At 36.8% G+C, this 23,415-nt stretch overlaps 1 protein-coding gene across 1 annotated transcript in view; it reads left to right on the plus strand.

Moving 5' to 3' along the window:
• Positions 1–11,039: 11,039 nt before the first annotated feature.
• LOC115225134 (protocadherin Fat 4) overlaps positions 11,040–23,415 on the plus strand; it is a 549,120-nt gene continuing 536,744 nt past the window's right edge. The window contains exon 1 of the mRNA XM_036500736.1: positions 11,040–11,104. Within this exon, the coding sequence (XP_036356629.1) occupies positions 11,055–11,104 (50 nt within the window). The 5' untranslated portion in view covers positions 11,040–11,054. The remainder of the gene's footprint in view (positions 11,105–23,415) is intronic.

Consider the following 23,415-nt stretch of genomic DNA (forward strand, 5'->3'; position numbering starts at 1 on the left):
TCCAGGTTCAGTCTCACTGCATGGTATCTTGGGCAAGTGTCTTCAGCTATAGCCTTGTGAGTGAATTTGGTAGATGGAAACTGAAAGAAGCCCATCATGTATATATATATACTAGCAGAGACCCTGTTGTATCCACTGCTCTGATTGGTTGGTGTTCGGCGTAGTTTGTCTTTCAATTTATTTTGCGTCAGTGTGTAAGCCAACCAATCACAGCCTTTGGATGGGGTCTCGTGACACTGTTTTTCCTATGCTCTGTTTGAGCCACTTTAACCCTATAAATAAGCCAGCATTTCACTACTCCTGGTCTTTCGGCTTTAGACCTTCTAAGGTCTAGTCGCTGATCACAGAGCTACTCAGCTATGTCCCAGTTCGAGTGACAGACGACCAGTCAGCCAGCCAGCCATGCTACTGCTCCAGCCATGAAGACACTATTATACACCAGCGACAAACAGGATGTTCTCCATCTCTGCCACCGTCATCACCATCAGCGTCTCCATCTCCATCGACTTCAACAACATGTACACATCAATGTCCACACAGGTTTAAACTCACACTGTTTGTGTATATTTCACCGCGGTAAAACAGTTCCAGTTTACCTGAAAGAACTTTCTGTAACAAGAGACTTGGCACAACATCATAGCCACAATTTCTACATGTGTAGTAACTGGCCTCTGCCACGTGACCCCCAACATCTTGTTATAGAACTTGCTATTGTATACCTCACTTATGAACTGGTAAACAAATTCCATCTTAACTCATATGCTGAGACATTCATCCTATGCTCTGTTTTCTGCGTTATACGCATACACTTTCTGTTACACACACGAACACACAGACACAAACATTTGTCGCATGCACACATACACAACACTTCGATAGCACTCACAACACACTATCTTTGTACACATTGTAAATAAAGTCTTCTTCTCTCTCAAACAGTAGAACGGTTTTGTCGTCCATCATTCATTCCTTTGGCACTGTATTTTATATCATGTATTTGGCTTCTTATTTTGTTAGGGACGACCGTGCGGCATTCAAAAGGAGACATTTGTCACCAACTCCTTACGTACGGTCGATTCTCTACAAACCGAAAGGACAAATGATCACAATAAGCAGTTAGCTACCCTACCCTAGTTGTTACCACTCCCCAATGTAGGATTCCTCACCATGCAGGTGACCAGTACAGCCGTAAGATGCATTACAGATCTATAGCATGACTACAATTTCACTTAGCCTGACGAATCTTCTTAAGCACAGCTAACCATGAAAGGTCTCAATCATTTGTTATTGCCCTGTGAGATCCAACATCTGAAGATCTTGCTTCACAATCTCATCCCATGTCTTCCTAATAAAAAAATTTGGAATAAAGGCATTTCATTCAACACTCTAATCATCATCATCATCAACGTTTAATGTCCACTTTCCATGCTAGCATGGATTGGATGGATGACTGAGAGCTGGCAAACCAGATGGCTGCACCAGGCTTCAATCTTGATCTGAGTTTGCAAATCCAACATCCTTAATCAATTCTAATAAAGGCCAAAAGACCAAAATGTTGAAGTGGTGGTTATGGTGGGAAAATGAACCAGTAGTCCCAAACAACATCTAGTTTAGAAACAGTTATGTTCTGAGTTCAAACCCAGACACCACTGGAATAGGACGTTGTCTTTTCACCTTCTGGGATATATCTTACGTAGAAGTGGAGTTGGTTCCCCTCTCTTAAACATGTATGGCATTGTACCTAATTTAGAAATCTTTATTATGATTTTGTTGAATTTCAAGAGGGTCATTATGCCAATAATAAACACACACACTGGTTCTGTTTCACTTCTTTTATTATCATTCATCAGTTCATTAACATTTTACTAATTTACTAAATAACTGCTTGATTAATTGTTCAATTAACTAATCAATCGGTTAGGTTTGTCTAAGTCCTTTTGCTGACTTTTGTAATCTCGTGAATGACAGATCTTCTGTCCTCTTGGTCTACTTGAATCAGAATGGTGACAAAAGGACTTTACCAAACCTATCTGATTGATTGATTGATCGAGTGATAGTCGATTAAACTAGCAATTAGTTAATTGGTTAAATAATTAACCAGTTGACAAATAAATAAGTGAAATACAACCAGTGTTTATTATTGGCACATGATCCTCCCTAGATACTGCAAAATATGTTTCAACACACCAGTTCATATCAAGAATTTTGAAAACTAAATAGAAAAACAAAATTTATTATTGTAGTTTCTTTTATGTTAGCTATCCTTTCATGCTGTCTGCATAAGCTTCACTACTGTAGGTATAGATTTTCGGCGTTATGCATTGGTTAAATAAACGAATACGTAACGCAACAATTGTTGTCTTAAGATTATATTGTCGGTTTGCTTATCTTCCGGGGGGTGTGATAGATAAGAAATTTCGATAACACGTCTGTCATTTTAACTTGAGAAGTTTTATCTCTAACATCATGGAATTTTAAGTAAATAAACGGATCTCGTTATAAGGTAAGCTTTGTTTAAAAATGATCTCACGGATATTTTTCTTTATATTCAATACCATGTGCTGTTTTGAGTGAGTGTTTACATATGACAGAAACGTATAATTACTGTATTTTAACGTGTATAAGGAACGCTCGTGTATAAGGAAGCCCATAATTTTGGGGGCTTAAAATGTGGAAAAGATTTTGTAAAGGATTATAATACTATCCATGTATAAGAAACTTCCATATTTTTAAAAGCTAATTTGGGACGGAAAAGGGTTCCTTATACACGTTAAAATCCATCCATCCATCCATACATACCTATACGCATACATGTTCGCACACACACACAAATATATATATATACACAAACGTAAATATATGTCTATGTACGTGTATATATATATATATATATATATATATATATATGTGCATGTGTGTGTGTGTATGTGTCTGTCTATATATATATATATGTGTGTGTGTGTATAAAATCAAAATAAGCAACAAGGATATCCTTGTTGCTTATTTTGATTATAATCACCTTATTTTAAATTATATGGATCATACCATACCAAATTCTGGTGCCTTCAACTTAAGTACCATATTCATCTGAATCTAAATTTTTACTGAACTTATGTGTGTGTGTGTGTGTATGTATGTGTATATATATATATATATATATATATATGTATATATACGTATGTGTGTGTGTATATATATATATATATATATATATATTATATATATATATATATACATACATATATAAATATATACATATATATAATATATAAATATGTATATATATATATACATACATATACACACACATATATATATATACATACATATATGTATATATATATATATATATATATATATATATGTATATATATATGTATATATATACATACATATATATACATACATATATATATATACACATACATATATATATACATACATATATATACATATATATATACATAAATATATATACATATATATATACATACATATATATACATATATATATATATATTATATTAAATTAGAGATAAAACCACTATTAGGCAAATCATACAATGAAAAATTTAAGCCAATACTAATTATCTTTTTTAATAATTTTGATATATATTTAAAATAATATAAATTAATTAATCTTATGTATTGGCTTAAATTTTTCATTGTATGATTTGCCTAATAGTGGTTTTATCTCTAATTTAATATAAATATAATATTTTACTATAAAATTGGATTCAATCCTAAATCTGATTTTTCCCTGTAAGTTTGGATTTATTCCCTAATATTTTATTATATATATCATCATCATCATCATCATCATCATTTAGCGTCCATTTTCCATGCTAGCATGGGTTGGACGGTTCTACTGGGGTCTGAAGCCAGAAGGCTTCATCAGGCCCAGTCAAATCTGGCAGTGTTTCTACGGCTGGATGCCCTTCCTAACACCAACCACTCCGTGAGTGTAGTGGGTGCTTTTTACGTGCCACCCGCACTGGTGCCAGACAGAGCTGGCAAACGGCCACGAACGGATGGTGCTTTTTATGTGCCACCGGCACGAGGGCCAGGCGAGGCTGGCAACGGACACGAAACGGGGCGGTGCTGGCAACGGTCGCGAAACGGAAAGTTCTCTTACATGCCACCGGCACTGGTAACACATCTGCAATTTCCATTGGTCGATTTCGATTCTGATCCTCACTTGCCTCAACGGGTCTTCACAAGCACAGTTTCGACATGCCACCGGCACTGGTAGCACATCCGCAATTTCCATTGATCAATTTTGATTCTGATCCTCACTTGCCTCAACACGTCTTCACAAGTAGAGTTTTGTGTCCAAAGAAGGGAAGGTATGCATACGTAGGCTGGCTCCATCCCATGTAGAAGGCCACGGGTCATGGACTCACTTGTCCTGCCGGGTCTTCTCGCGCACAGCACACTTCCAGAGGTCTCGGTCTCTAGTCATTTCCTCAGTGAGACCTAAAGTTCGAAGGTCGTGCTTCACCACCTCGTCCCAGGTTTTCCTGGGTCTGCCTCTTCCACAGGTTCCCTCAACCGCTAGGGTGTGGCACTTTTTCACACAACTGTCTTCATCCATTCTCGCCACATAACCATACCAGCGCAAACGTCTCTCTTGCACATATATATATATATATATATATATATATATATATATATATATATATATATATACATACATATATATACATATATATATACATATATATATATATATATACATATATATATATATATATATATATATATATATATATATATATATATATATATATATATATATATAATAATAATAATAGATATTAGGGAATAAATCCAAATTTACAGGGAAAAATCAGATTTAGGATTGAATCCAATTTTATAGTAAAATATTATATATTATTATTAGAGACAAAACCACTATTATGCAAATCAAACAAAGAAAGACTTAAGCCAATACATAAAATAATTTATATAAAGTAAAATTTAACAATTATAAATAACCACTACGATCGTTTCGTGTCATCACATCTTTGAGACATTCTTCAGGTGGTTTCAAAACCTAAAATATAAAATATAATCAATATTTTTAAGATATAAATAATCTATATAATCTAAATAAAAATTTACTTATAATAAACTCTATTATTAAATATGATTATATCGAAATCGACTATAATGTTAAATATTAACTTTAATTTATAAGGTAGAAAATCCATATTCTAATATCCATTTTAGTCTATATCTACTTATATAGATATTTGAAATGACTAATATATATAAATTATCAATGAAAATATATATAAATATTATAATCAAGATCTAAAATAAACTCTATAAACTCTAATGAAAACTATATTTTGTCTCTAATATAATATAATATATATATATATATATAAATATATATTTGTATATATATATATATATATATATATATATATATATATATATATACACACCCACATATATATATATATACACATTACATATATATATATATATATATATATATATATATATATATATATATATATATATATATACATATATAGGTACATGCATGTGTGTGTGTATATATATATATATATATAGTTGGAATTTACAAAGAAAACAATAGACCAGGGCAGGTGTATAAACAACAAACAAGTCTGTTAGTTTAAAGCTTGGGAAGGTGAGAAAGTCTTTTATGTTTCGAGCCTGAATAAATTGTTTAAATTACGCAAGAATGAATATAACACTGACATCTCATTTTAACAGATATATTTACCAAAATTACATAAAAATGCAATAATCCCTCGCTATATCGCGGTTTATTATGTAAGCTCACGTCGATTCCTCCGTGGCGTTGTTCTGCATTTATAATAAAATAGATATATACAAATCATAAAAATAATTTAAAAGATTTATAGTACAGTACTGTCTCTTCTTTGCGGCTTTTCACCTATCGCGAGGGGTTTGGGAATGTAACACTTGTGATAGTCGGGGGATTATTGTATCTTGAAATACTTAAGAGTCAATTTATTCAATAAAATCGCCATTGGCTTCATCCATGGCCTCGAGACGATTTCGGATCTTCTGCAACTTTTCTGGACAGTCTCCTTATCTGTGAATGCTGCCATAATCGTTGTCCTCACTACATCTTTGGTGTTATTAGGTTGTCCGGAAAGTTCTTTTTTTAATATGCAGAAAGGAATATAAATAATTGACCTTTCAATAAATTTTATTCAATGAAATAATTTCCATTATTATCAATGGCCTTTACCCGGCAATTTATCAGGCAATTTAAATATTCCATCAGCTTAAAATTTGACTGGTTTTGAAGAAAAAAGTTATCTAGATGCATTTTGACTCCATCTAAATCGCTAAATGCTTTTCCTTGCAATGAGTTCTGTAGAGATAAAAGCAAGTGGTAGTCGGATGGCGCAATATCAAGAGAATATGGTTGATAGGATAAGAGATCCCAGCCAAATTCATGTAACTTTGTTCGGGTAACCGAAGACACATGTGGTCGGGCATTGTCTTGTTGGAACCTTACCCCTTTTCTGGGTATACACTGTAATTTTACCCTTTTCTGTTGGCAATCTCCGGCCTCAATTCTTTAATTAGCCAGCTAACGACAGTACACACCAGGATTAATTGGTCTGGCTCTGTGGGAGAAGCTCATAACAAATAATACCTTTATGATTTCACCAAACACAAAGGGTAGCTTTTTTGGCATGGATATTTGTCTTTGGTTGCTGTTTTGAGGGATACTTACGCAAACTCCAGGATCTTTTTTTAACTACGTTTTGGTACACAATCTATTTTTCATTTCCAGTCACAAGTTGTTTCAAAAAAGGCATGCGTTCATTCCGCTTTAAAAGCATATCACAAACGGAATACTGGTCCAAGCAATTCTTTTCTGAGAGTTTGTGTAATGGTTACCGCTTCTCGATATAGAGCTGTTACGTCGGAAAACAAACATTTCCATAAGTCCATGGTGATAGGTGAAAACCTTTTGGTCTTATTCAGTATTTCACTTACTCTTTTGGGCTAGTTCCATCACACAATGGCTCTATCTTGTAACGCACTGAAGCTGATTCTTTTATGAATTTATAGAAAGAATTAGGATTCTTTTTTATATCCTCTACAGCCCTGATTACTCTTTTTCCCTATCTTTTTTATAGTTAAGTATAAATGTGCTCTCGCTTTCTTTTAAACCAGACTCCTCACTATTTTTACTTTGTGATTCAAGACCCTTATTCTTCGTTTCATGTGGATTTTTACCTTATTTAGGAATGCTTTTGTACACGTTAGCTTTTCTCTCTAGAACAAATCTAATCCACATGGCTCGCATTATTGACATAATATCTTTATGGTTTAAGCTATTGTCTCTTAGATTAGATCTGTTTTAGGGCATTTGTCTCTAGAAACCATAGGAAAAATGGAACGGGCAAGTGAGATATCACCTCCATACCTTTCAAGGAGAACAATGGCTCCTAATAAGAACTGTTTTGGATTGTGACGACTTGTCAACTAAACCAACTCTCTCAACAAGGCTCGGCAAATTGAGAGTGTTTGCTCGAAATTCATCAGGACAAAAATAAATAGATGATAAAATAAAAATAAATTACCGATACCACTTAAAGGGTCGGATGAGTCCATCGTAGGGACAACGACTATCTAGCAATTGTGCGGAGTCATAGAACTAACTACTTGTGATGGTGAACGAGTGCGCGTCATAGAAATACGCGTCATGGTGAACGAATGCGCCGCTGGACCCCCTAGGAGTGATGGAGCTCTAATTCTTGTTAAGACAAGCATTTAGGAAAAGGGCACACATGAAAAACTGGGGATCATTGAAGTTAATATCGTCCTAGCTAATATGGAACACCAAGAGGAAAGCTGTTCTATCTAAAAAATGAATGTAGTTGTGTGTACTCTTCATTTACTAAAATCAGTTCCACACATAGGAACTTCTTGGAAAATTAAATCTGAATATTACTGTCTCGATCTGCCTAGGTAGTTCCTTAGAAGTATTCAAGAGTTTCTGTCACATAACCTAATTAGCAGCTGGGATCGGGTACTCTGAAAGTATACTAGCCTGAGAACGAATGGATGGGGAAAAGTTCTGGAAAATACAAATTGTGTTAGTAACAAAGTGCCTTTCCTTCAGAATGGAGGTCGGACTGTTATCTGTATGCAGAGTACGTTGCTTACTTAGTCCAGTATTTATAGGCCTCGAAGGGTAGAAAGGAATATAGTGTACATGCGTCACTGGTTGTGTAGCGTTAGTATGCATGAAGGACGGAGAAAAAAAAAATGACCTGAGAGAAAAGCTGTAAGAGGAAACATGAAATATGCAAGAAAAAAGACTGCGTTAGTGTGGATGACGACAACTGCTTAAAAAATACCGAGCGCTTAAAGTGGATGATGTTAGTTGAAGAGAAAGACCTAGAGAGTCATGAGACGAAGTTGTGAAAACGGGTGGGTGCTCTTCCTGACATAATGCTAAATCTCAAAAGAGATGGTAAGTGACTGCAACAATTGGCAACTTTTGGTACTGGAGAAAATCTGCACACTAGTACAAGTTTAGCACAAGGAACGCTAATATGGGTAGTGAAGATGGCAGCCTTTATCCTTAGCTCCGCAACGCTCCTCTAGAATTTTCTCCCTCAGCTCTTTACCCTTACTGCCCTTCTCCTCGTGGCTTCTCTGTCGCATGAACGCTGTCTTCCCTACTCTCACATCTTTTTCAGCCACTAACCCTCTCATTATATCTTCCTCGCCACCTTCATCGTTATCTCTTTCATGTACCGTCCAATGCATACCTGCATAGGAAGCGGTCGTGAAATAATGATGCTGATGATGCACGCGTGTGTCCAAGTTGTATGTTGTAGGTCACACTATTTCAACCGAGGGACCTGGAATTTTGCAACGGCTCATCTTTTAAAAGAGAATATCACCGGTGATATGGCACATTTGCCAATTTTTAAAAAATTCCTGCAAGATCTTAAATTTATTAATTACTGATATACTACAATGCTATATTCGTGAAAGAAGGAAATTGTTTTTAAATGTTGAATATTTTCGGAGTATGAAGACTGAGTTTATAAATTGAATTGTCTTAAACGCTAGAAGTCGACGGTCTATCTTTCAATAAATGGGAAAATAAATAAATAAACAACAACAACAACCCTTTCTGTTAAAAGCACAAGGTCTGAAATTTGGGTGGGAGGGGACTAGTCGATTACACTGGCACTTAATTTATCGACCCCAAAAGTATGAAAGGCAAAGAATTTAATGTAAATGCTTAATTCGTCCCTCTCCCCCACACCTTTCTGCTCATAATTCACACGTAGAAAGAAAATAAGTTTCAATCTTTTAAAATACTAGCAGCATAGCCCGGCGTTGCCCGGGTATGTAAGAGCCCCTAGTGGGTAACGACTAATCCCGATCTAGTCCTTTCCCTCTAGGGAACGAAGGCGCATGTGTAGGTTGCAATGTCTTCTCTTCACTCGAATACTTCTGTGTATACGATGTTCCTAGCTGTCCCTTTGGGCGAAAACATTAAAACATCATTGCGCCTCCCAACGCGTGAACAGCCCACATAGAGTTGACCGTGGGTGAAGCACTGTTCGCCCAAATGTAACCCAGCGACTTGTAGCGTTTGGCCTTGGGATTTAAGCTTTTTGTGAGGGGCGCAAGGCGGTTTCTTCGTGGGTCTCGCGTGCCCTTCAAGCCCTAGCAGCCGATGCCTTGGCCGTCCGAGGGCTGAGGAGGGTCCTTCTCTTCTTGGGTGGCATTTTGGCGAATAGCAGTGTGTTTGGCAAAGGTGTAATACAAAGGTACACGTGGGGTAAGTATTTTGGTGGAAGCAATGTGTTTGGCAAAGGTGTAATAAAAAGGAACATGTGGGGTAAGTATCCCAAAATGTATAAAAATGTACCAAAACGGCAAAAAAGCGGGCAACAATGTGAGTGACAACAACGAAAAAGTGAAAAGTGACCAAACTGAACAAACGAATGGAAAAGGTTTTTTGGTGCACACGACAAAAGCGGCTTATAATAAACCAAGAGTTTGCAAGTAGTGTCCAAGGACCCTTAGGGTACGTCAAAAATTTAAGGTAAAACGTTTGGGGTGGTAGTTATAAAGAAAGTTTAAACAAAAAATGTATTCAAATAACTTGCGGCTGCAGCAGCTATTAGCAGAAGTGTTGGGGGTAAAGTCTCGAATGTAATTTTTTCCTGATAGGAATTGGTTGGGTTGAATTATCGATAGCTGTTTGATATTTATTTGGGAGTGTAAGAGAGTTAAAAAGGTCGAGTTGCGTCCCCTAGACAGTCTGTGGTTTGTGTTTAATACACAAATCGGTTTGCTGTGTGTGCCACATATGATTTAATTAACCGATTTTTTCCAGTAATAAAGTATCCTATTGGAATAAACAGGGCCATATAGTTCCTTGGAGCAGACATGATGCTCGCTGTGAATTTCAAAAAAAATTCCTGCCAATTTGTGAAAGATATTGTCGAAAATATGTCATCTTGAATTTGAACACGATTTCCCAAAATGGCATGATTTTATCGATTTTTTCTGATGGTAAGGTATTGCATGGAAAACTAACGTCAGAATTAAGTTTCTTAGGGTAACATTAAGCTTCACCATGAGTTTGGTGAAAATCGATTGCAAGTTGCGAAAACTACAACAGAAAATGTGTTGCATATAAAAAGCTTAGATTCTCGACCCCATGTCGAATTTATCGATTATTTTCAGAACTGGGGGAACTTTTCAAAATTTTCGCTGCGTTAGTTTTGAATTATGACATTGGGCTATGTGTGTGTCAAGTTTCATCAGAATCGGTTGAAAGCCGTGGTCAGGGTGAGGGTACAACCTGACAGACACACAGACAAACTGCCGTTTATATATAGAGATTCATGTTTGTACCTAAGCAGATATGCCTGATTAGGTAGTGATGGTGATGAGGTGGGTGGGGGAAACGAATAAAAATAATTACGACTAATCGTATTCGGTTTTGGTATTCACTGTGTTCCAAATGTGTCGTCTGCAATTGTTTGCTTGTTATGAGGTTGAGCGACAAGAAGTCTATTGCGCCACATCTTCAGATCTACACGTTTGTATTTTTTACACTTTTAAAAAATAATTAGTTTCATGTCACTCTAGAATTTTGATTTTTAAAGGTAAGAACCTATCGAATAATATATAAAATTGTTATATTTAGCTATTTGCTTACAACCGACTTACAAGCAATTCTTGAATATGAATATTTTTGGCATACCTACAAAATTATGCCTCTACCAACATCATTTCCTTATAACTTCCAGAAAAATGCATATTTTTAATAATGAAATTTTCTCCAAGTATGCTTCAGATGATGTAGATTCCTGCTACATCGGAATTTGTTGTGAAGAAATTTTTTTGCAAAAGAGGGGAACAGAGTTTCGGAAAACTCACACGAATTTTGTTTCTTAATAACTTTCAGAAAAATGGATATTTTTCTATGATTTTTGTTTTTACAAATACCTTTCAAATAGTGTAGATTACTATTATATCGGAATTTAATGTGAAAAATATAATTGTTGAGCACATATACAAACATACTGACATACATCACGCTTTTTTTTTACGAAATTTCAAGTTTCATTTTATAGATGTCGTGTGTCAGTATGTATATTTCCGAGCCCACCATTTTCTTTCATATTAAATTCCGATAATCGATGCCATCTAAAAGATATCTGTAGAAAATTTCATTAAAAAAATATCCATTTTTCTGAAAGTTATGAGACAAGTGTGAGTTTTCCGAAACTTCTCTCTCCTCCATAAAAAATTGTTTTCACAACAAGCATTTTTGTAAAAGAAATTCATAAAAAAATTATATCCACTTTTCTGGAAATTATTAGGAAACAATGTTGAAGGAGGCACTTGTGTAGGAACGCCATGTTTTCATTGAGTTGTGCAATAAGCGGTTCTTTCACTTTTCCTATTTTCATTTTCTAGAAATTTTCTTCATGTTTCTATATTTCAAAAATTGGAAATTTCAACTTTGCACAAAATAAACTAGGGTTTATAGACTGGGGTTAGGTTATGATTAAAGTTTAAGGTAAGAAGACTAGAATAAGAGTTAAATGGAGAAAGAAGTGTCAAATAAAATTGAATTTGCACAAATTTCTTGCAGACTCATAATCTCCAACATTTAAAACATTTTAAACACAAGAAACTTTTGACAAAAAAAAAATTGTGTATGTTTTCGGTTTGACTGGCGGTTTTTTCTAGCGGTGTCATATGAAATTGTCACCCATAATTATGACCCTAGTATCGATCTATTGCATTTCAATCTGTTTTAGGGTTAGGGGTGGGGGGAAGGGTATCTTTTTTTCTTCAGAAATGTAAATAAACCCAATCTGTTTCTTAAACGAGGGACATATTCATGCAGCACAGAATGTTTTCACCTCAATAGACGTCATTGATTGGTTGAAATTGCAGAAGTTGAAGAAAAAAACAACACATGTCTTACAAACTATAGAATTTTCTCAATAAAGCCAAGAGAAAAAGATGTTTTATAAACACATTCTACCAGTATACGAAGTTTAAAATTTTTTAGTTACCTAGAAATTATGTTAAAAACTGCCGTTCAAAAGGAAAAGATCCGAAAAAAAGATACCCTTCCCCCAACCCTAACCCTAAAAGAGATTGAACTGCAATAGATCGATTCTTGGGTCATAATTGTGGGTGACAATTTCATATGACACCGCTAGAAAAAACTGCCGTTCAAACTGAAAAGATCCTAAAGCTGTCTAGGCCAGGTACTGCAGTTAGTGTGCATATGTATGCATGTGTGTGTGTATGAATATGTATGTCTTAATATATATATATGTATATATGTAAACTAACCAACACCAATTGCCAAGCAGTGGTGGTGGGTAAACACACACGCACACATGTGCCATGTTGGAGCTAAGCCTTGAAGGGTTTTAGTGAAACAAATCAACTCCACAGTTTATTCCTTAAGCTTGGTACTTATTCTATCAGTCATTTTTGCCGAACCACTAATAGAGATCGTTAAATACAAAATGAAAGTCAAGCAAAGCAAGCTGATTTGTAGACATTTAATAACAATGTAATTTTGTTTTCAAATTTTGACCCAAGGCCAGAAATTTCCGTGAGAGGGTTAGTCGATTACATCAACTCCAGTACTCAACTAGTACTTATTTTATTGACTCTAAAAGGATGAAAGGCAAAGTCGACCTCGGTAGAATTTGAACTCAGAGCGTGAAGACATATGAAATGCCACTAAACATTTTGCCTGCCGTGCTACCGATTCTGCCAGTTCACCACCTTATATAGCAATGTAATATTAATATTACCTATGTTAAAGCAGTGGTTCCCAAAGTGGGTGGTATCCACCTGGGGGGTGGGGGGTGGAAAGTTTCAAGGGGGCATTGAAGAAAAGTGGGACGATAATGGGGCAGCGATTCATGTAAAAAGTGGGGCGATAATGGGGTATAGATTTATGTAAAAACAGTAAAATAATGGGTTCATTAGGTTAAGTTTGATTTGTGAAATACAGTTGCTTTGAATTTGCTTCAGAAAGAGGTCTATGTTTGTGATGGTTAGTTAATTGGGGTTGCTAGGAATGTGGCATGGATGTCAAGGAGGCGGCAGCTCAAAAAATGTTTGGGAATCATTGTTAAGCAATAGGCATGAATAAACAAATGTCTCCCCCCCCACAAGAATGTGTTTCGTCATAACTTCCAAATAAATGGATATTTTTCGATACAATTTTCTACTAATATGCTCCAGATGGTATAGATTCTGATTATATCTGAATTTGTTGGGAAAAAAGTGTGTTGGGAGGTGGAACGATTCAGAAAATTCACTCAGGTTGGCTTTGTTTCCTCATTACTTTCTGAAAAGTAGGTGTAGTGATGCCATCTTGGAAATCTCCAGTATGCATGCGCAGGGGTAGAATCTTCCTGAAGGCCTGCCGGAAGTTCCCTCATGCGCATGTGCAGAAAACTAGCAGCAGTGAAATTCTCTGGTATCTCTCTTTTGACGCTAGGAGCTGAATGATACAGACATGTCTCCAGCAGCTCTCTCGAGCTGCTACCTCGTGGCGCATCCCCACTATGCTTGAATGGGCAGGACTGACTCATTCCACTAGACTACTGCCAATAAGCTCCTAGGAAGGAAATGTTTATATTGTGAATCAAAGAATAAATATTTATACTGTTGAAGTTGACGGAAAATCTTGACTCTTTCTTCAATTAATATTTAATGTAAAGGATGTGAGCAGCACCCATCCAGTGCAGGAATCTCTCATCCTGTTACAATTGGTGACCCCAACACATTCACCTATACAGGCACCTTTGCCTCTACTAATGCCCACAACGCCACCTCCGTCTTCGAAAAGCACCTCGAGCAAACCTTATGTTACCAGATCAGACAGAACTGTTCACTGGCCCAAGAAACTTTCAAAAACAATTTACATTTGACATTCTCTTTTCTCTCCTGGTCCGTTTCATGTTTTAGTCTTGGACATTTTATAAAAAAAAATAAACAACTTTTGTGCATATTTATTTCTTTTTGCATTAATATTTATTTGAGTTGTCATATTGTGTGCCACATCTTTTGGGTGATCGGTAGCCATCTTGTTTTCTGGAGCCACTACAATCTTCTGTTTCGTGCTTCCACACTCGAGGGGGACCCTTGTAGTGATGCTATCTTGGAAATCTCCAGCACGCATGCACAGGGTTGGAATCTTCTGGAAGGCTTGCCGGAAATTCCCTCATGCACATGCGCAGAAGACTAGCAGCAGTGAAATTCTCTGGTATCTCTCTCTTTTGACGCTAGCAGCTGAATGATACAGACGTGTCTCCAGCAGCTCGAGAGAGCTGCTACCTCATGGCACATCCCCACTATGCTTGAACAGGCAGGATTGACTCACTCCACTAGACTACTGCCGATAAGCTCCTAGGTTGCCGGTTCGCCCAGAGGAAGGAAATGTTTATATTGCAAATCAAAGAATAAATATTTATACTGTTAAAGTTGACGGAAAATCTTGACTCTTTCTTCAATTAATATTTAATGTAAAGGATGCAAGCAGCACCCATCCAGTGCAGGAATCTCTCATCCTGTTACATAGGTATTTTTAAATGAAGATTTTGAAAAATACCTTTTGGAGAATGTAGATTATGAATATATCAGAATTTAATACACAAACAACAAATAGTGGGATAGCACACTTACATAATGATATCGCTTTTTTTTTTCTTAAAATTTATTATCACAACAAATCCTAATATAATCTGAATCTACACCATATTTCCGTCATCTGAAGCATATTTCTAAAAAAAATTCATTAATAAATATCCATGTATCTGAAAGTTATGAGGAAAGAATTTTGTTGGGGCACATATATGTAGGTATGCTTCAGCTAAGCCAGGTTGGTTACTGTGTATGATTGTGCATGCGTTACAGGAAGTCCATAGTAAACATATTATTTTTAATATATATATATATATATGAAAGAAACCCATCATATATATATACATACATATATATATATATATATATGTGTATATATTTATATGAATATATACATATGATGGTTTTCTTTCAGTTTTTATCTACTAAATTCAATGACAAAGCTTTGGTTGATATGAAACTATAGCAGAAGACACTTGCGCAAGGTACTATGCAGTGGGACTGAACCCGAAACCACACGATGTTTATGTGTATATATGTGTCTGTCTGTTTGTTTACCCTTCATTCTCATAGCGTTGAACTTGTTTTGGGATTCTTGGTTTCTTATGGTTTTATTGGTTTTATTTTTCATATCATATCATACATTGATACTGCATGATATTGTCCCACACAGAGATTCTAATTATGGCTAAGGTATTACTTTTTTCTTGGGTTCCTAGTTTTGGGAGGTTTTGTTGCATATATATGTGTGTGTGTGTTTTTGTGTGTAATTGTGATAAACCATAACTTGGAACCCTACCAAAAGATTACTGGGAGTGCTTCACTAATCTAATTAATTTTGTTAGCCTGTTGTGCCTACAGAGAGCTTATGAAAGTATTTAGCCCGGATTGATAATCCCTCACTAGTTTCTCCCCACCTCTCTCTGTATGTGTATATATATATATGTATATATATATGTAGTAGATAACTTCGATTACCTAAGTGATCAAGTTAGTAGCAGAGGTAGATGCTTCAAGAGCACAGCTGTCAGAATAAGGTTAGGTTGGGCAAAGTTTAGTGAGCTCCTGCCTCTGCTGGCAACAAAGAGCCTCTCTCTCAGAGTGAAAGGCAGATTGTATGATACCTGTGTGTGAACAGCTATGCTACATGGCAGTGAAACATGGGTTGTGACAGCCGAGGAGAGCATAAGCTTGAAAGAAATGAAGCCAATATACTTCACTGGATGTGCAATGTCAGTGTGCATGTTTGACAGAGTGTAAGCATCTTGAGAGAAAAGTTAAGCATAAGAAGCATCAAGTGTGGTGTGCAAGAGTGACGAATGTGCTGGTATGGTCATGTGATGCATATAGACGAAGACAGCTGTGCTGATCTCTAACTATGGAGGGAATCTGTGATAGAGGTAAACTCAGGGAGACACGGGATGAGGTGCCTCACAGAGGCAATGGCTGAGACCTTTGGCATTATGTTGTGCTTGAGTAGAAGACCCATCAAGCCAAGTAAAATCACAGTTGTGGCATGTAAAAGCACCTTTCAAACATTAGGTCTCACTGAGGCAAGGACCGGGACCATTTGGCATTATTTTGGGCTTCAAGCATTGAGCGTCACGTGACAATAACCAAGTCCATTTGGCATCATGTTGTGCTTGAGAAGAAGACCCATCAAGCCAAATAAAACTGCTGTCATGGCAGATACTGGTGCCATGCAAATTGCACCCGTACTGGTGGCATGTAAAAGCACCCATTACACTCTTGGAGTGGTTGGTGTTAGGACGGGCATCCAGCTGTAGAAACCATGCCAAAACAGACTGGAGTCTGGTGCAGCCTTCCAGATTGCCAGCCCTGGTCAAACCATCCAACCCATGCCAGCATGGACAATGGACGTTAAATGATGATAATGATGATATATATAACACGAATGGAGAAAGTATTTTACTTTTATTCAATACATTCTTACATGTGTTGAATGAAAATTTACATTTTCATTATCAAGGAATAACCTATAACCTTGCAATCTGAGTACATTGTATAATCATTGGAAATTGTATTGCAATTCCAAAAAATAAGATGAAGGGTTGTTATAGCAATTTGAAAGCTACATGCTATTTACAGAATTTAATTTTTGTAGTGAAATAGGTCAAAGACTTTATTTAAATACCTAAACAGTAAGGACAGATGGTTCTTATCACAATAGAAAACATGGTAAGAGTGTTCTGTTGCCATCCAAACAGATTAATTGATAGATGTAGATCTAAGATAGCTGATGTTAGCGCTTAGAATGATTTGTTTTTTTAATATATACTTTTATTTGACCCCAAGTAGGTAATTAAAACATTTAACATTTATGTATTTGTGGTCTATGTAGCTTGGCATAATTTATTCATATGTATTTGTTTTGACATGTACACACAGTGAGGGATTATCAATCTGGGAAAAATATTTCAAAAGCTCTCTGCACCTCAGGCTAAAAGTATTTAGATTAATGAAGAACTCTAGGTAATCTTGTGGCAGGGTCCAAGGTTATGGTTCATCACAATTCTGTATTGTAAATCCGTGGGTGGTCTCCAGACAAACTGATTTTTACACAGAATGATATATAAGAAAGAAGTTAAAAATAATGGTCATTACATATTTTTTCTTTATTGGAGCAAATTTGGCTTACAGCTGTTTCTAGTTGTTGTTATATATACAATACTGATTGGTTTACTCAGTTGGTCTATTGATGTTACTTTCATCAAAGCCAGTTCTGGTTATAACAAGCAGAGCACTGAAGGAATGGTTATTGCATGGGGAAGAAAAGAGAAGAAGATAGCAAGATGAAAGGCATCATTTTTTTCGAAAATATACACATACTTCTACTTCTACTTAAATATATTCACTCACTCCTACATTTATGCACATGCATATTCATTTATACATACAAACACACATTCATATATACATACAGACACAAACACACATGTGGATGCATGCACACTGACACTCACACACATACATATAAATGCAATGTAGACTATGGTTGGAGAAAGTGATTTCTCAACACAAGTTCAATAGAGGAACTAGTTATCGTATGCAACAATAGTATGATAGATTAAGCAATGAAGGAAGGAAAGGCTGAGATTCTTAAAATGCATGGCAGAGCAAGATACAGCCTAGTCACCCATATAGTTAACCAAGGTTTACATGAAGGTATTTTACCCAATGATATTACAAGCATAGAGGAGGCACCTTAGATAGAAGTAATTGCAGTGGTATCAAATTGCTGGACAATGTCATGAAAATTAAGGAAAGATTTTTATGCCAGTTGGAAGTACCACTGATGTTCTCTTTCCAATATGATAATAACAAGAGAAGTATTTACATCAAAGTAAATTATTGTGCTTTGCATTTGTTGACTTGGAAAGTGCCTTCATCAGGGTCCTTGCTCTGTGATCTGGTGGTCCCTGAGGAAGTTAGGGATAGATAAATAACTTTTGAAAGCCATACAAGCTATGTACAGAAGTGTTGTCTGTAAGGTGAAAGTTAGCAACGAGTGCAACAATGAATTTAATGCAGGTCGGGGTTTACCAGAATTTGGTTCTCAGCCCCCTCCTATCCAACATTGTTCTCTAGGTCATAATAAAAAAATTAAGGAATGGTTGCCCTTGGGAATTACTATTTGCTGATGATCTCATTCGTATAACAGAATCTGTAGTAGGATTAAGGAAGAAATTCTAGGTGTAGAAGCAAAACCTGGAATTGCAGGTTTTAAAGTTAACTTAGCAAAGACCAAAGTTCTAATTGGCAAGAAAACAAATAAGGAAAATGACCCTACTCAATATATAGGAAAGGTGTAGGTAGAAATTCCATATTGTATTCTGGTGTAAACTGAGTACACCATTTCTAGAGATCACAGGAAGATTGCTTCCCAACCATGTATTCTTGGGTTCAGTCCCACTGTGCAGCACTTTGAGTAAGTGTTTTCTGCTATAGCTCTGGGCCTACTAAAGCCTTATGAGTCAATGTGGTGGATGGAAACTGATAAGAGCCCATTGTACGTATGTGTGTGTGTGTGCATGCATAGATGCATGAGTGTGTGTATATCTTTGTCCTGACATCACATAAGGATTGTAAGTGTGCATTGCCATCATACAAGTGATGTTGTCCGTTTCAAGACTTTCAAAAAACATGTCTAATCATTGGAAATATTAACTTGCTTAGAAACATGTAAGGGTTGGTGACAGGAAAGACATCCTTTTGTAAAAAAAATTGCCTCAACAAATTCTGTTTGACCCATGCAAGCATAGAAATGTGGATGTTGAAATGACGATGGTGATATATATATATACATGTATGTGGATGTGTGGTAAGAAGCTTGCTTCCCAACCACATGGTTCTGGGCTCAGTCTCACTGCGTAGCACCTTGGACAAATGTCTTCTACTATAGCCTTGGGTCGGCTAAAGCCTTGTGAGTGGATTTGGAAGACAGAAACTGAAAGAAGCCTGTTGTGTGTGTATATATTTATGCATATATGTGTCTGTATTTCCACCACCACCATCGCTTCACAACTGATGTTGGTGTGTTTATGTCCCCTTAAACTAGCAGTTTGGCAAATAAGTACTAGGCTTACGAAGAATAAGTTCTGGGATTGATTACTTTGACTAAAACCCTTTAAGGTGGTGCTCCAACAGGCTACAGTCAAATTTCTGAAACAAGTAAAAGAATAAAAGAATATATATGTATGTGATTGTATTCTAAGAAGTTTGCATCCCAGTCACGTAGTTCTGGGTTCAGTCCCACTGCCTGACATAATGGGCAAATGTTTTCTACTATAGTTTGGGTTGGTCAAAGCCATGTAAGTGGAATTAGTAATTGGAAACTGAAAGAATCCTGTCATGATCATGTATACAGCCCCACACCTGTGTCTATATATTTATATATATTTGTTTGTGTGTGTGTTTGTGCATGTGTATGTGTGTGTGCATCTTTTGTGCCTGTGTTTGTCCTCCCTCACTGCTCGACAACTGATGTATTTGTGTTTATGTACCCATAATGTAGTGTTTGGCAGAAAAGACTGGTAGAATAAGTACCAGGCTTAAAAAAAGAAAATAAGTACTGGGGGTTGATTCATTTGATTAAAGTTCTTTAAGGTGGTGCCCTAACATGGTCACAGTCTAATGATTGAAACAATTAAAAGATAAAAGCTATGTATGTATGTGTGTGCTGTGCACGTACATGTGTGTATGTATGAATATATATATATATACATACACTAAATGATTAAATATTTAAGAATATTTATATAGATATTATTATTAATCATCAACATTAGTAAAATGAATAATAACAAGAATATGGGTGACCAACAACCAAATCCAAAATTTTATATTTAATTTATAATTATAATAGGGCACACATTATTGTGAAAATCAGAGTTGAAAAATCCTCTTAGAAAACCATCAATCGAGCAAAGTTTTTAACCCTAAGTATATAGGGAGACCAACTTTTGAGAATTAAGGGAGATAAACTCACAAAGTTTGAAATCAATTGATCCAGGGATATCTATTTCCTCATTCTATGGCTTTCTGCTGAGATGGTAAGTTTCATAAGGACTCTTCTGTCTTGAAGAATGATGTTTTTGTATGTGACTGCTCTCTTCTTTAGGACAAGTTTAATGCATATGGCTCACATTATTGACATGAATTCTTGAAGTTTGATATCAGTATTTTGCATAGAGAGACTTTTGGGGCAATTTTGCTGAACAATTAATTTTTCAGTTGACTTCTAGTCAGCCTTGTGGAAGTTCAGTCTAGACAGACTTTGGGTGCTGTCTGCATGGGATACTTCATTAATTGGTTATGGACCATGTATCGTCAGTTCTACCATGTTGTAGTCTGAGAAAATTGTTGGATAAGATCTACATTGTTGGTGAAATAGAGGTCTAATAGGTTATCATTTCTGGTTTGGGGAGAGTATTATTTACTCAATGGACAACAGTTTTGTGAGGTCAATTAAAAATTCTGTAACCACTGAAACTGGTTACAACTCCATTACCAACAGCAACAATAAGATTTCTTTCAACCTAAAAATAACTCTTTGCCCTCTCTCTAGAGAACAAAGCCTCTAAATTGGCAAATGTGGCTAAATTTTGAAAAATTGATGGGAGTAGGGCAGAGATATCTCCACCACTTGAATCATTGACAACTATAGCCAGAAAATAGCGACTAAATTGAAACAGCAATGAACATTCATATAGAAAGGGCCCTACAGGAATTTGTGCTCTTCCCATGTATATGAGAAAAAGGTGATAAATATTACCATACCAGGGTGGCACCAGAACTAGATTTGTGGTGGGCACTCGCTTGTGTGGTAATAAATAAGATTGACACTCTCCTGGAGGTTAAGAGATCAAGGAGGGAGAACTGGACAGGGATCATACTGGAGGTGCTGCTCCAGCTGCAGAGGATCCTTGACCTGATCTCCTTGCTGAATGGAACTGAGTTGAGAGTGATTGTGGAAAGCAGATGTTCAAGATGCCATGTTTGTGGCATGACATCATTTACGGGTGTTCTGTCCACAAAACAAAAACGAGAGGAGGGCCCCACCACCAATGTCGCAGCCATTGCCACAACAACATTATCACCTACAGGGGTAAAGAAGAGTGAAGCAACAACAGCATCTCAAGGCAGAACCATAGTGGTGGCTCTGTCTAAGGCGGAAAGACTGCCAGTAGCAGGAAAAGGGCCAGTATCAGAAACAGCAGTAATAGCAGTAGCATCAGTAACAACAGCCCCATACTGCACCACCACCACTGTTACCACCAAAACTGACAAGAACTTCAACTGAGAGGACCAACCAGGGCTTTCTTCAACCCAGCTCTCCTTCTTCCCTTCTAAAACACACACTAACACATAAAAACCCACAAGAACACAAGCACACAGATAACCTCTCCAGCCCCACAACCGTCAACACAAAAAAGCTGCTACCACCAGCACAACCAACAGCACCATAATCCTACCTAACCCGCAAAAGAAAGCTTTCTGAAGAAATGATAAATTCACACACCCCAGTGGAGAGAGAGCAAATAAAGATCTTAAGGCCCTCATAACTCAAAATAAAGAGATTGAGAGAGGGGAGCAATACATAACATGAGCACTCTTAAAGTGCCGAAAGAGCTTTTGTTAGCACGTGTGCCATTAACAACTTACAAAAATATTCAGGTGGTCTTCCTCCACAATGTGAGAACCCTCAATATAACAGCCTCCAAAAGGCTTTTAAAGGGGTTACCAGAGAACCTCCAACCAGATCCAGAAGCCAGGCCATCTGGCTGCCAACAGCACTTGGAGGTTAAGTAACTCCTCTCTTTTTCTTTCACACAGCTTGTTCTGGCTGGCATGGTGATGATTAGAGTGGGTTGCGTAAATTTTCATGACTTGGGGTTACCCTGGAAGCAAGGTTGCCTCTTTAAAGACTTCAAGTCACTAGCTTTGGGCGTGACAGCCATCAGCAAAACCAGGATTTCCGACAGACACGATCTAGCCTCTATTTTCAATAATTTTGAGATCTACGCATCTCTTAGTCACCCTGGAATGGGAGGTGGGGTGACAATAGTATTTAAGAAAGGCCTGGATCTTGAGGTTCAGACGATCTTTCTGGACCCAGATGGTAAGTTGGTGGTCCTGGATGTGAGCAATAGGGAAGGTGGTGCTTTTAGACTAGTCTCTGTGTGTGTTCAGCTGGATTTCTTCAGGGCAGCTGGATTTCTTCAGAGATCTGAAGGTTTTTCTTGCATTTTAGTGCTAGTGGGCAATTGGAATGCCATCTTGGATACACACCAAGATATGGTGGGGCTAACCTAGAAGAGAAGCAGGTGTAAAAGCCTCACAAACCTGCTCAGCCACTTCCAACTGGCTGACAGGTATCAACTGGTAGTGAGATTGGCTCTTGATCAATTTTTCAATGTCAAGCACGATAGTTGCGTTGTCAGAGCTAGGGCATGTGTGCTAAGATATGAAGGAACAAAAGCCATTCGATTGTTCCAGGTAGAAGAGGAGCAATGTGGCAACAAATCTACAGTACAGTTTTTGATAGGCTGGGATGGGCACATGCTACACGAATTCAAGCAGATATGAATGGAATTCCAGTGGCACTTTGCCGAACTGTATGTAGCATGTGCTGTGTTGGGAATGGAGGTGGATTTCACCCCCTACTTTGACAATATGCTGTGCCTCTTGGCTAAGGAT

The sequence above is a fragment of the Octopus sinensis genome, linkage group LG2 (genome assembly GCF_006345805.1).
Source record: "Octopus sinensis linkage group LG2, ASM634580v1, whole genome shotgun sequence".
Lineage (NCBI taxonomy): Eukaryota > Metazoa > Mollusca > Cephalopoda > Octopoda > Octopodidae > Octopus > Octopus sinensis.